The 15226-nt window shown below is 40.6% G+C and overlaps 1 protein-coding gene across 1 annotated transcript; it reads right to left on the minus strand.

Annotated features, from left to right (window-relative positions):
- Nucleotides 1-5402: 5402 nt before the first annotated feature.
- On the minus strand, nt 5403-14060 carry gpx7 (glutathione peroxidase 7). Its single transcript, XM_020497617.2, has 3 exons — nt 13837-14060; nt 11368-11629; nt 5403-6155 (listed from the first exon to the last, which is right to left on the minus strand). Exons 1-3 carry the CDS (start codon nt 13963-13965, stop codon nt 5992-5994), a joined length of 555 nt encoding a protein of 184 aa, XP_020353206.1. The 5' UTR covers nt 13966-14060; the 3' UTR covers nt 5403-5991.
- Between the last annotated feature and the right edge of the window lie 1166 nt (nt 14061-15226).

A 15226-nucleotide genomic window follows, 5' to 3' on the forward strand; every position in this document is an offset into this window, starting at 1 on the left:
TTAAAATAAATAACCTTCACAAGCACAAAAGAGAATGCTACCTCTAACCTGTTCCATGTTGACATCGTAGATCTCTTTATTTATCCCCATCTCCCTAGCAACACTCTCTTTCTCCTCTCTCTCTCTTTCTCTCTTTCCACACTGTGCTGCTGTTCTTCTTTACGTACATGGCAGGTTAAGGAGTAATGCATTTCACTGGGAATACAAGCACACTCTAGGCACATACATATACAAGTTTCTTCTGTGCAACAGGCAAGGATGACGTGACAGTACCGTGAAAGGTGAAGCAGGTGAGGCAGATTAGGGAATTTTTAAAAAGTGCTGATGATATTCAAATTAAGTAAGAAGCCTAAAACTATTCTAATCTCTTTGTATTGAGATAATGACAGTGCATTGCCTATAATCATCCTGTCTGAGTTTGAAAGCCAAGACCCTAGACATCAGATGAGGAACTCACTGAGACAGCCAGACTTGTCTGAACTATCAGCTAAAATGTACTTTTCTACAGACAGACAGGAAATTAGATATTGGGGGCTATTCATGCCATTTTTCTGCCGTGTTAAGTTTAATTAAGTTTACCTCTAGATTTTGATAGCTAAATGTCGTACCTCTGCTCAGTCTGAGGGTGGAAGCACTGTGTCCAAAGCTTCCAGAGTTCTCAAGCACTAGTTCAGCAAGCACTGGAAATACAGTAGGATACATATGCTACATGCTACATGTATAACAAATTCTAAACCATCTCCTGATCCCCTCACACATACAGTACATAAAAAAATCTATGTATAGTGATAGATTGCATTATGTCAGATATACATGCATATGCACTTACTGTAAGCTTTAATTATATTATTGTAAGCGTATTTTCTATTTAATTACATTAGAATTCAGTAGTAACATCATTTCTGCATTAGGTATTCTACAATCTCCTAAAAACCTGTTCAGTATTCTACAATCTCCTAAAAACCTGTTCAGTATTCTACAATCTCCTAAAAACCTGTTCAGTATTCTACAATCTCCTAAGACCTGTTCAGTATTCTACAATCTCCTAAGACCAGTTCAGTATTCTACAATCTCCTAAGACCAGTTCAGTATTCTACAATCTGTAACGGCCGTCGTCAGTGGAAGAAGGTGGGGACCAAGGTGCAGCGTGGTAAGTGTTCATGATTTATAATCAAAACTGAACACTAAACAAAATAACAACTAGGAAGAACGAACAAACGAAACAGTCCTGTGTAGTGATGACACAAAAAACAGAAAATAATCACCCACCAAACACTGGTGGAAAAAGGCTACCTAAGTATGATTCTCAATCAGAGACAACTAACGACACCTGCCTCTGATTGAGAACCATAACAGGCCAAACGCAAAATACAACATAGAAAAACAGTGTGGATGTCCACACAAACATAGACTGCCCACCCCAACTCACGCCCTGACCATACTAAAACAAAGACAAAACAAAGGAACTATGGTCAGAATGTGACACAATCTCCCAAGACCTGTTCAGTATTCTACAATCTCCTAAAACCTGTTCAGTATTCTACAATCTCCCAAGACCTGTTCAGTATTCTTCAATCTCTCAATACCTGTTCAGTATTCTTTATTCTCCCAAGACCTGTTCAGTATTCTTTATTCTCCCAAGACCTGTTCAGTATTCTTTATTCTCCCAAGACCTGTTCAGTATTCTTTATTCTCCCAAGACCTGTTCAGTATTCTTTATTCTCCCAAGACCTGTTCAGTATTCTTCAATCTCCCAAGACCTGTTCAGTATTCTTTATTCTCCCAAGACCTGTTCAGTATTCTTTATTCTCCCAAGACCTGTTCAGTATTCTTTATTCTCCCAAGACCTGTTCAGTATTCTTTATTCTCCCAAGACCTGTTCAGTATTCTTTATTCTCCCAAGACCTGTTCAGTATTCTTTATTCTCCCAAGACCTGTTCAGTATTCTTTATTCTCCCAAGACCTGTTCAGTATTCTTTATTCTCCCAAGACCTGTTCAGTATTCTTTATTCTCCCAAGACCTGTTCAGTATTCTTTATTCTCCCAAGACCTGTTCAGTATTCTTCAATCTCCTAAGAAGCTGCTCAATATGATTAATTGGTATTACTGTATCTGATCCTAAAGCACATTTTGTAAATTATGTAACACAATTTCAAAAATGTGTCTTTACATTTCTTCTTGTTGGCCACCAGAGAGGGTTCTATCAGTTTTTGTGGGAGTTCTTTAAACATTTAATATTTTCTCCAAATGTCATGTTCAAGAACAAATCAGGTAAATCCTAAATTTTTATTAATGTTGTTAGAATTTTCAACAGCTCAGGTTCCAATTATTCCTTTTGGGAACAAAAAACACAATCATTTAGCAGTTGTTTGAACAACATCAAAACCTCAGACGTAACACATTTGCCTTGGAATTGGGGTTATATTGACTTTCACAGCCCAGGTACATCTTAACTTGCATCAAAATGTCTCACAAAGCCATCCTTCAACAATTTGCTAAATTCAATTGGGAGGTGGATTGAAACATCGTTTGCTCACAAATCGGTGTTGCATAATGACATGCATATGAAGATCTGTGTTATATAATGTCATGCATATTAATGACACTTTTATGTTTCTGCTCTGAAGTCTTCACATAAACAGAAAACAAAAAGCGAGAACCCTGCTGCCTTTTCTCTCCGTGGTAAGGAACATGTGCAGTCGACAAACAACAGGGTTCTTTCTGATATTCTAGCCTACTGCACATGGGGTCTGAGGACAAGTCCTAAAAAGTTATTGGATAATATAGAAACATAGCTTATGGTGTTTAAATGTGTTACATTAAGTCTTTAAACTCAGAGCAAGGTCATAGGGATACTACAAAGTAGGTTTAAGGATTTAGCCAGCTAACTTGTCTTAACTTTTAATTGAAGAGAGGCTTGAAATGGTCATGGTCTAATTGATTCAACAAACAAAAATACATCTAAGTTTAACTTTTTTATTGATCCATAAGATCTAGTTATTTCTGGCTAACTCATTTATCCTGCCTTGTTGTACAGTCGTGACCAAAAGATTTGAGAATGACACAAATATTAATTTTCACAAAGTCTGCTATGAATGTTAGAATGTTATGAAGAGTGATCAGATGAAGTGCAAAGTCCCTCTTTGCCATGCAAATGAACTGAATCCCCCCAAAACATTTCCAATGCATTCCAGCCCTGCCACAAAAGGACCAGCTGACATCATGTCAGTGATTCTCTCGTTAACACAGGTGTGAGTTTTGACGAGGACAAGGCTGGAGATCACTCTGTCATGCTGATTGAGTTCGAATAACAGACTGGAAGCTTCAAAAGGAGGGTGGTGCTTGGAATCATTGTTCTTTCTCTGTCAATCATGGTTACCTGCAAGGAAACGTGTGCCGTCGTCATTGCTTTGCAAAAAAAGGGCTTCACAGGCAAGGATATTGCGGCCAGTAAGATTGCACCTAAATCAACCATTTATCGGTTCATCAAGAACTTCAAGGAGAGCGGTTCAATTGTTGTGAAGAAGGATTCAGGGCACCCAAGAAAGTCCAGCAAGCGCCAGGACAGTCTCCTAAAGTTGATTCAGCTGTGGGATCGGGGCACCACCAGTACAGAGCTTGCTCAGGAATTGCAGCAGGCAGGTGTGAGTACATCTGCATGCACAGTGAGGCAAATACTTTTGGAGGATGGACTGGTGTCAAGAAGGGCAGCAAAGAAGCCAATTCTCTCCAGGAAAAACATCAGGGACAGACTGATATTCTGCAAAAGGTACAGGAATTCGACTGCTGAGGACTGAGGTAAAGTCATTTTCTCTGATGAATCACCTTTCCGATTGTTTGGGGCATCCGGATGAAAGCTTGTCCGGAGAAGACAAGGTGAGCACTACCATCAGTCCTGTGTCATGCCAACAGTAAAGCATCCTGAGACCATTCATGTGTGGGGTTGCTTCTCAGCCAAGGGAGTGGGCTCACTCACAATTCTGCTTAAGAACACAGCCATGAATAAAGAATGGTACCAACACATCCTCCGAGAGCAACTTTTTCCAACCATCCATGAACAGTTTGGTGATGAACAATGCCTTTTCCAGCATGACGGAGCACCTTGCCACAAGGCAAAAGTGTTAACTAAGTGGCTCAGGGAACAAAACATTGATATTTTGGGTCCATGGCCAGGAAACTCTCCATGACTTAATCCCATTGAGAACTTGTGGTCAATCCTCAAGAGGCGGGTGGACAAACAAAAACCCACAAATTCTGACAAACTCCAAGCATTGATTATGCTAGAATGGGCTGCCATCAGTACTACTCAACGATGCACCAAAAAAAGAGCCTATTAGTTTCCTCAAAAGCAAACAAAGAAAAGCTCCATAATCTTGTGGCCCAGAAGTTAATTGACAGCATACCAGGGCGGATTGCAGAGGTCTTTAAAAAGGGTCAATATTGCAAATATTGACTCTTTGCATCAACGTCATGTAATTGTCAATAAAAGTCTTTGACACTTATGAAATGCTTGTAATTATACTGCAGTATTCCATAGTAACATCTGACAAAAATATCTAAAGACACTGAAGCAGCAAACTTTGTGGAAATTAATATTTGTGTCATTCTCAAAACTTTTGGCCACAACTGTATACCCTTAGGGGTGTGTCATGATAGTCTCAAAGGTCCTACAGTCTGTGTCCCCGGCCCTCATTCATCTGTAAGGGCTCATTTACAGACCCTTGCGGTAAATCTGTTCCTGATAGAGACATGAGAGGGAACAGTAATTGTCAGTGGTGGAGATCTGAGGCCTATTGTACATTCCCACTTTCTTGCTGTTCAATGAAACAGAGCTCTGAATGCATTGTATGTTGGTACAACATTCCAGGTTGTTATTTCATCGGAATTCAACCCTACTGACAATGCAGTGTCAGCCAAACTGGGTCTTCTCCGAAATCAACAGCCCTATTTTTTACCAAGGTAATCAACCGAAATCTTCCAAGGATAAAAACACTTTGCTGAACAGAGAAACGACACCTTGTACCATAGAAAACACATTCAGGACAGGTAATAGGGGAAGGCTGCTAAAACAATCTCCAAAATGTATTTTCATTCTCCAAAGACATGGTTTCAAATGAGTTGAAAGCAAAGCGGTGGCAGGACAAGCACAGTCTAAGAAAAGTGTAAATGACAACAAGGTAAAGAACACAAAAGCACAAAGCACAGTGTTAACCTTGAAAACATGAGAGTGAAAGACTTATCTACAAAGGAATGTGATTATTCCTTACAGGCAGAGACAGTCAAAAAACAAACAAATCTATTTGAGAAAACCGTTAATGCAAAAGTCAAGTTTGACCGAAATTAACCTCCTACACATTTCCATGTACAGCTTTGTGTAGAGAAAAGACTGATGAAAGCATTCATGCCACTTTGTAAGAGTATATTTATTAATGTGCACACATGTACCATGAAAAGGCAATCCAATACAAAGAACCTCTCAACAGCACAACAATAAGCTGATTACTGATGAGTTTTTCACAGGCAGATCAACTGCTTCCAAAAGAGGATATCAGTATGCTGAATGCAGTCGCAGAGGTGGTTTCATAAAAGTTAATAGGGGCACAGATACAGGATCTTAATTTGATCACCCTGTTGCAGGAGATTTTAAACTATTTAGTGTATTTGAGGTTTAAAAAGGCTTCTGAAGCTTGTAATTTCACATTTGAAATTCCAGACTTGATTTTCCCTAAAAATGTATCAACACCTACAAAAATGCCCATTAACTATAATCCACATAATAATTCACATTTTCTATTGCTGCAGGATTATTTTCCTGATGTAGCAAACTAGCTCAAATTAAGATCCTACATCTGTAGAATACAACATTTACCGTATGTAGTGTGTGGTGCTTGGAGTGTGTGGTGCTTGGTGCGTATTTTTGTTGCAGACAGTGGATTTCAATCACATAGGATATTCCTGAATAGCTTGTCAGATGGGTCTTGAGGTGTTGAGTTAAAGTTCCTCTTTCTTCTTGAGGATGATATTCCGTACCATTTCAGCTATTTTAGGTCGGAGTTCTTTGACAGAGACACTGGGTCCCCAGGCATCCACGACTTTCCCATCTGTATCGATGAGGTACTTCCAGAAGTTCCAGTCAGGCTCTTTTCCTGACATCTCTGTAAAGAATCAAAAGAGAAAAAAAATGTTGTGACAATTCCATAAAAAACATAAATACTTGTGTGTTTTTGGGGCGGCAGGTAGCCTAGTGTTTAGAGCGTTGGACTAGTAACCGAAAGGTTACAAGATCGAATCCCCGAGCTGACAAGGTAAAAATCTGTCGTTCTGCCCCTGGAAAAGGCAGTTAACCCACTGTTCCTAGGCAGTCATTGAAAATAAGAATTTGTTCTTAACTGACTTGCCTAGTTAAATAAAGGTATAAAAAAATATTAAAAAAATTGCATGATAATGAAATCAGGAATTAACCATATATACAGTATTTTCATTGTGTAGTAATATATCATGAATACATTAGCATCTGATCAAAAGCCATGTTGCAACCCCTAGTTGTTGCGGTTTAAAAACAATGCATTGAATAAAATATTTAGACATAGTACACTTAAAGGTGAGGAGAAGATTGCAATCATCATTCCTTTCACGAGCACTCCATCAGGAAAATATGAGAGTGTGGTAAAAATGTCATTTGCCTCTTTTTCTCCTTCCCCTTGATTTTTCCTGACGTTTGAATCACCTACGCTCTGAGGGTTTGTAAAAACGTGCAGCCTGCCAGTAGCCTGTCATTTTATCTCCCGCTGGGGGACCCAACCTGCCACTCAAACCCATAATAAACCAAACACACACACACTCTCTGAGCTGGCCTAGGCTTGCTAATGAGTCCAAACACGGTCGCTGTCTGCCCATGTCAGTCAGGGGTTATAGACTTGTTGTTCACACTTCAAGCTATTCAGGAAAAAGTTGGAAAATGCATCCCCCACCCATCGCCGTGTACAAAACATTAAGAACACTGGCTCTTTCCATGACATCCACTGACCAGGTGAATCCAGGTGAAAGCTATGATCCCGTGTTGATGTCACTAGTCAAATCCACTTCAATCAGTGTAGATGCAGGGGAGGAGACTGGTTGAAGAAGGATTTTATGCCTTGAGACCATTGAGACATGGACTGTGTATGTGTGTCATTCAGAGGGTGAATGGGCAAGACAAAATATTTAAGTGCCTTCGAACGGGGTATGGTAGTTGGTGTCAAGTGCACCGGTTTGTGTCAAGAACTGCAATGCTGCTGGGTTTTTCACGCTCAACAGTTTTGCGTGTGTATTAAAAATGTGTGTCAAGGCATTATTCCATGGGGACACAGGTGGCAAATAGAACCGTCATTGGTACAGCGCTGGTGTGCCATCCTGAACACATGCTCTATTGATTTAATGACATTAAATTGTTGACCAGTTGAAAAGGGATTTTATTGAAATGGATAACAATTCAAGCGAAACGCACAGCTCTGCCAGGAGCTGTTAATGATGATGGCATATTCAATGAACTGATGAAATCTAACCAAGCGCTCCAAGACAAGTTGTCTACAGAAATAAAGGAGCTTAAAATCAAGAAATTCAACCAAGACATAAAAGACAAGACCGATGGTAAAGTCTACTTCTGGAGAAACCCTGACAAGAGGTCCTGCTCCTCCTCTCCATGGCAGACGCAGGAGGGATGCCGCTTACTTCTATCCACCCCTGTCTGACCCACGCTCCACAACCAGCGCCTCATCGGCTTCCAGTGGTAGTTTTTTATTCAACGAGAGACTGGGCGGACGGAAGGGCGGAGGTGGCCGCAGCCGCGCATCGACGAGATGCCGCACCCCACAGGGTAAGAAGAAACGACTATCAGAGGCAGAGGAGACCGTTCACACGGTCCTAGAACCCACGGGACTGACTGACTTTAATTTATCAAGCAAGATATAGAGCCATGCCCATTATTTTGTGCCTACAACCCAGTGCAACGATTTAGTTGTTAAGGTAGACAAGTTTAAGTTTTTTAGTAACATCCGTTTAAGGGAATACTTTAGCTCCCCTAATCGTTATATTTCTGCAGAACCAGCAGGTTACTCACCTGCACATACTCCGACTCCTTTTAGAAGTAAGAGTTATTTTATGCCTCCAGCCAATCACAATCACTCGATCGAGACATATTGCAGACTCGTTGAAAAAGATGTTGCTCATCTACTTAAGAACAAACAGGAGTCCAAATCTTTCCATAATTTACCCAAGGATGAAAAACAAGCTTTGCTTGATTTACAATCCGATATGTCAGTCCTTATTCGTCCTGCTGATAAGGGTGGGTCGGTTGGACTCATGGATAGGACAGTTTATGTAAATGAGTGGCATAGACAACTGGTTGACAACACCTTTAACAACAAACTCAGAAGTGACCCCACTTCCCAATTGCAGAACACTGTCTTTACTCTCCTAGATGGGTATTTAATTTCTGGTCAGATCACCAAGAAAGAACATGACTTTTTGGCTATTCAACACCCTAAAATTGCCACTTTCTATACAGAATTACACAAGAATGTAGTTGACGCAGTAACGGCTCCTTTATCGACTTTAGTTTAGTTTAGTTTTTATTAGACCACCTGCAGAACAGCTCCCCTTCTTTGTAAAGGACACCAGCAGTATGATCTCTATCATTGAATCTCTTCTTCTCCCTGAGAATACCTTGTTCGTCACTTTTGATGTTGAGTCGTTATACACACATATTCCACACGAGGGCGGTATTGAAGCCATGGAACATTTTCTTCTGCAACGTGACCCTAATGAATTACCTTCCAGTGCATGCATTATATCATTGGCTGAAATAGTACTCACACACAACTACTTCCTGTTTCTAAATTATTTCCTTATTCAGACAAAAGGTACTGTGATGGGATCCCCTATGACTCCTAACTATGGTAATTTGTACGTGGGTTACATGGAAAAACAGTCCATTTTCAACTCTCTCAAAAATGTTTTCTTGCCGAACATTACTATTTGGAAACGGTATATTGTTGATATTTGTGTTCTATGGAGGGGTGATGCAAAACAGCTCCAGGCGTTCCATGCTTTTGTTAACTCTTGTTCTGAGCACCTGAGATTTACTATGCAATCTGATACACGTCAAATCAGTTTCCTTGATCTTCTGATTTTATGTGAGGATAATGTTCTATACACTGATCTTTACAGGAAACCTACTGATCCTAACAGTTTGTTGAGGGCTGATAGTTGTCACCCACTTCCCTTGAAAAGCAGTTTGCCCTACAGCCAATTCTGTCAAATCAAAAGTGTGGTGTATTGAGAAATGTATTATGTGTTAATGAGTTTAGATTTGAAATGGTTGCAAATAGCCAATGAGATTTGTATGCAGAGGTTGAGTTAATTGAATTAACAAATGACAATGGGGTTTCCATTCTTGCATTGAAGTGATTGGATTACGAGATGGAAGGGAGGTAAAGGTTCAATGATGTATAGGAGAGTTGGTCTGAAGACACCGTAGAGAGTAGTTGACTGTAATGTGTTAAGGAGAACATTAAATAAATCTGTTCTGTTTATTATAAGTACGCTTCGGAGTCTTCAGTAAAAGAACCCAGCATCTTAGGATGCAGTAAAAGAACCCAGCATCTTAGGATGCAATAAAAATCATTTGCAAAAAACTATCAGAATTCGACAGAAATATGGCTGAGACACAAAGAAAATTAAAGGAGAAGGGGTACAAAAATTGTCAGATTAATACTGCTACTGAGAAAATTCTAAACAAAATCGGGACTCTTACAAGGACAGTCTCGCAAAAAGAAGCATTCTTGCGTTGGAACTACCAGCTATTCAAAGTGCTCTGAACAAATTAAGGGAATCGTTCACAAACATTAGCACATTCTAAGATCCGATGACAGTATCGTTAATGTGTTTTCAGACCCTCCCTTGGTCGTATTCTCTCGGGGCAGAAATCTCAGAGATCAATTGGTAAACTCTGATATACCACCCCAAAATATCTCTGCACAATGTCTATTTGTGCCTCTACCGGATGGAAACTACAAGTGTAATGGCTGCGCTCAATGTAATGGCACTTACAAATGTAGATCTTTCAAACACCCACAAACAGGGAAACAGATCCCAATCAAAGGTGTTATCACGTGCTCCACTAAGGCAGTTATTTATCTTATAACTTATAAGCGTGAATTAAAAGTATGAATCTCGGAGCAAAAACTCGACTTACCCAGCTGGGGACCACTTTATGGAAGTGAACCACTCGATTTTGTACCTACGTTATATTGGCATCGAAAATGTCAACCTCCCTAGGAGAGGCGGTGACCTCGACAATTTATTATTAAAACGAGAAGCTGCCTGGATCTTCAATTTAAAGACCCTTGCTCCTTTCGGTCTCAACGTAGACTTTGATCTGAAGTCATTCTTGTGATTTTGCTATTCATTGTAAACATTTGTAGGCCTATGTAGCCAAATTCTATCTATGATCAAATGCTATCCATTCATGTTGTTTTGTATGTTATTTTTATATGAGAATTAACCAATGATATCAGGCCACACCCGGCCATGATTACAGACACCTGTGTGTGTCCTTTGACACTATATAAACTAGTGACCCGCAGTGTTTGTCATTATACCCTGATGAAGACTGCTCGTCTGTGGAAACATTGGATATTAGGTTATAAAATGATTACATCTGAGGTCCTAGAGCTCCTCTCACCACCCAAAACACATCCAGTTAGGTGGGTGCTTACATTTGTCCTATTTCACAAATGAATATCCCACTCCCCGAGAGTGGGGTCAGAGCCAGGAATCAGCCATTACTGACAGTGACCCTGGAGCAATTATGGTTAAGTGCCTTGCTCAAGGGCATATCGACAGATTTTCACCTAGTTGGCTGGGGAATTTCAACCGGTTACTGGCCCTACACTCCTAACCACAAGGCTGCCTGCCGCCCATACAGCGAGATGTATATGTGTGTGTGCCTCTGCGACCTTTCGGTTACTGGCCCTACGCTCCTAACCACAAGGCTGCCTGCCGCCCATATATCGAGATGTATATGTGTGTGTGCCTCTGCGACCTTTCGGTTACTGGCCCTACGCTCCTAACCACAAGGCTGCCTGCCGCCCATACATCGAGATGTATATGTGTGTGTGCCTCTGCGACCTTTCGGTTACTGGCCCTACGCTCCTAACCACAAGGCTGCCTGCCGCCCATACAGCGAGATGTATATGTGTGTATGCCTCTGCGACCTTTCGGTTACTGGCCCTACGCTCCTAACCACAAGGCTGCCTGCCGCCCATACAGTGAGATGTATATGTGTGTATGCCTCTGCCCCCATCCATCCCTCATCTGTTCACTCACCCACAAGGTACTTGAAGGCATTGTTGGCCCCGGTGCCCACCACAGCAATCTTGCTGAAGAGGGGGAAGGAGACTCCGTAGACACGCCGGACAAAGGCGTCAATGTCCTTGTCGCTGCCAGGCTCCTGCTGGCCAAACTGGTTGCAGGGGAAGGCCAGGATGTTGAAGTGGGACGGCCCAAAGTCCCTCTGCAGCTGTTGAAGGTCTGTGTAGTGATCCTCAGTGAAGCCACAGTCACTGGCCACATTCACCACAAGAGACACCTGCAGGCAACCATAATACTAAAAATATAAATGTACTGATGAAAACTGTTATCGATAATATGAAAATAACCAGTAGCCTTTCATTGGTGCTGAATGCAATTTCCAGTGCTTGACTGAAATAGGTACCAGTACTCATTTTGGCTGCTGGTACTTCTTATATTTAGGTGGAGGAGCTCCACAATACTTTTGAGCAAATATTCTATAAGAGGAACAGGAGCTCAACAATTAGAACATTTGAGGTGCCGGTACTCAGCTCCAGTGAGCTCCTGCCAAAGTCACGCACTGGCTATTTCAATGTGAGGATTTGTTGTCTATGTGACCAGATGGCACATTTGGTAAGGGCACAGGGGTTATTCCATTAAATAGTTTGGCCCTTTTATCCCTCCTGCTCTCTGTGTAGGGACTACCACAGAGCTACAAGGCTAAGAACTGAGTGGGCATGGTAGGAAAACAAGATCAAAGGTTTGGAGGTGAACGTAAGTGATGAGGAGTCTCTGAGCAGAGTGAATAGTGGCGGTTCAGGCCAGATAGTAATGAGGGTGATAGTGAAAGAAGCTCTGGAAAATGGTCAATCGTTGCAATAATGTTTGGTCAAGTCAAATTCTTTATATCCATTAAAATATTTGAGCAATTCTGGGCCAATAGCTTGGTTTTAGTATTGAACAGATGCAGTGACTTTTTGATCAAATATAAGATATATTACATGTGATTTGCTATGACACATGTTTTTTTTGCCTGCACTACAGATGGGTCCTCTAATGCAGGACTAGTAAAGGCCCAGTGCACTACTTTTATGCCCCAAAAAATTCTCCAATGAATCACTTGAACACTGGAATTATAGAATTGCACAAACACATTCCAAACATCCTTGAGGTGAATGTTTGAGCCATTACTTCCCACTGGGCACACACTGGTTTAATCAATGCTGTTTCCATCTCATTTCATTTAAGTTATGTTGAACCAACGTGGAATAGATGTTGAAGTAATGTCTGTGCCCTGTCCTATGTTCTCTTATGTGAATGTGTGACTCATCGGAGACGGCAGCAAAAAAAGTGTTTTGTGAGGCATGTTTATGGCCAACTTTATATTTCTGTATTTTTCTATACATCTCCCTTCCTCTTCAAGGTCTATAATTGTATCCATCAAAATGAAAAGTTGCTATTCCATTTCCAAAGTTTGACATTTTACACTACTCCAGAACTACTTACTACGTCAGTGCATACATTTTCATACTGGTCCCCCATGGGAATCAAACCCACAACTCTGGCATTGCATGCTCTACCAACTGAGCTACACAGGACTGTTTCATTATTTCTTTTTTAATTGAGCTTCTATGATTTTATAAATCCCTTTTGTAAAATTGTACAAAGCGCTAGAATAATACTGCACAATAATAAACTCTAAAAGGATAAATAAATAAATGTTTCGCAATAAATCCCTCATGAATGCTCCATTTAGCAGACTTTCACTTTTAATTGTGCATTGTGTTTTCGTTTATTAATAGGTTACTTGGACTTCTTAGGTCAAAAAGTGTTTGCATCAGTATCCCTGGCTGTGCACCCGGCCTTTAAATAAATGGAGCTCGGAGGTAAACACTGCGAGAGAAAAAAGGTTTTACCTGTAGTGCTCATATGGTATTGCTGTCCTCTAGTGTCAATACGACGGAACTACACGTGATAAGGATAGAAAATGGGCAGATTTGGGAACGCCTTTCTACTGTATCACTTTAAATTCTGTTCAGATTATGCAGCATGCAGACGGTCTATAAAATGTGTCCTGTGAAGTTTTAAATATGTATTAAATGGCCCACCTTTATGTTTTAAAAATATTAAATTATCACTGACTACAGAAGGGATTATAGGGTTTATGAAATAACTGCATGCAGGTTACATTATAGTCAGTAATACACAACCAGACATAACAGTTGGATCAAACTAAGGCTAGCTATTGGCCTATAAATCAATGTAGTATTCTAAGCAACGTTGGAGTCCAGCAGCAGTTGCCACGTATACAGATGATAGACACAAAGAATTTGGTCTTAAACTTAGCATTTTATTCATAAGAGTAAGATGCTATTGTTATAAAACGTGCATAGATCATACATGCCTTGTGAAAGGAAAATCCGCAGCATGCATTCACCGGTAAACAAATGGCACTTTTGCATAGGCTACCGTGCAAAAGTTGGTCGGCTCGAGTTTCAAACTTACCGAACCCCTGTATTTTTCCAAAGAGACTAATCTCCCTCTGCTATTAACAACTTTGAAAGTGTACAAATCTTTCTGTTTGGCCTCATTTAGACTGAATAAGATCAATAGCAATGTGAGGACGGAAAGCATGTCTTCTTATTTATCAATGTACAACGTAAGCAATTTACTGTAGAAGCTTCTGTGCACTGAACTTCTTCTTCTTCTGCTTCTTCTTCTTCTTATTCAAGGATTTCTGGCAGACTACATATTTTGGTGAATTGCCGCCACCTACTGTACCGGGTTTAGTGATGGGCATTCCGGTTCTTTTCAGTAAGCTCTTTTAGCTCCAAAACGGCTCTTTAACAAAAAAAATGTTTTGTATTTAAGTCAAACAGTTGCGATAGTTTGATTATGATTGGTGTTAAAACTATTCTAATTAAATTATTAAATCAAATCATACTCTACATTAACTCACAATGTATTTAAAAATGCATTAGTTTGTTATGAAAAATAATGCTATTAAACATTTGCATTTAAAGTATAACTTGTAATGTATATAAACAAAGTGCATATAAATCTAACCGTTCAAAACGAATACAATCTGAAGAGCATAATAGAATATTGCACTATATCAAAGACAAATAAATAACAATTTGCAAAACTGCAGCATCCCACTTAAAACATTAAACTGGTCCCTCTTTTCTCTCTCTTCTTTATTGCCATGTTATAACCAGCAGCACACAGCACTGCTGACCAATGCTGCTTTTATGAGAGATTTGCATTCAGAAATGCAAGCTGCCTCACTTTCGAGGGGCTGATGCAGTTTCTTCTCTCAGTAATTATTTGTCCCGTTTTCAAGAAGACCCTCTCACAGGGAACGGATGTGGCCACTATGCAGAGTCTCCCTGTCAAGACTTTAGTAAGCCGTGGGTAGACAGAGGCCTTGTTCTTCCACCAGCTCAGAGGATCTGCAGATCTTTGGAGGAGTTGCTCCTCCAAATAGGATTTGGCCTCCCTTATGGCATCTGCTGAGGGATTCCTTCGTGCTGCATCCCCAGTTGCTTTCTTGTCAAACAGCATTCAAACAACAGTTGTTTGTGGCACTACTGCTGGTGCTTCTGCTCCATCTGATCCCTCTTCTTCCTGTTGCCCTGGTGCCTGAGCCAGCTGACTGCTGGGGCTGTTCCTCCCTGCAGTTGAGGTTATTCTTAGAAGAGCCTCATCAATCCCTCTGGCATCACTGAAGGCTAACTTCTTAAACCTGAGGTCAAGTGCAGCAGTTTCTGATAGCACGTGATTATATTCCATTCTGTCCATTTATGAACATAGGGTGTCCATCAACTCTGTCACATGTCCTGTGGTTACATTTGCTTCTCTCTGGCGGCTGGCTGTGATTCGCTGCAGACCCTTA

Source organism: Oncorhynchus kisutch, linkage group LG13, assembly GCF_002021735.2.
Source record: "Oncorhynchus kisutch isolate 150728-3 linkage group LG13, Okis_V2, whole genome shotgun sequence".
NCBI lineage: Eukaryota > Metazoa > Chordata > Actinopteri > Salmoniformes > Salmonidae > Oncorhynchus > Oncorhynchus kisutch.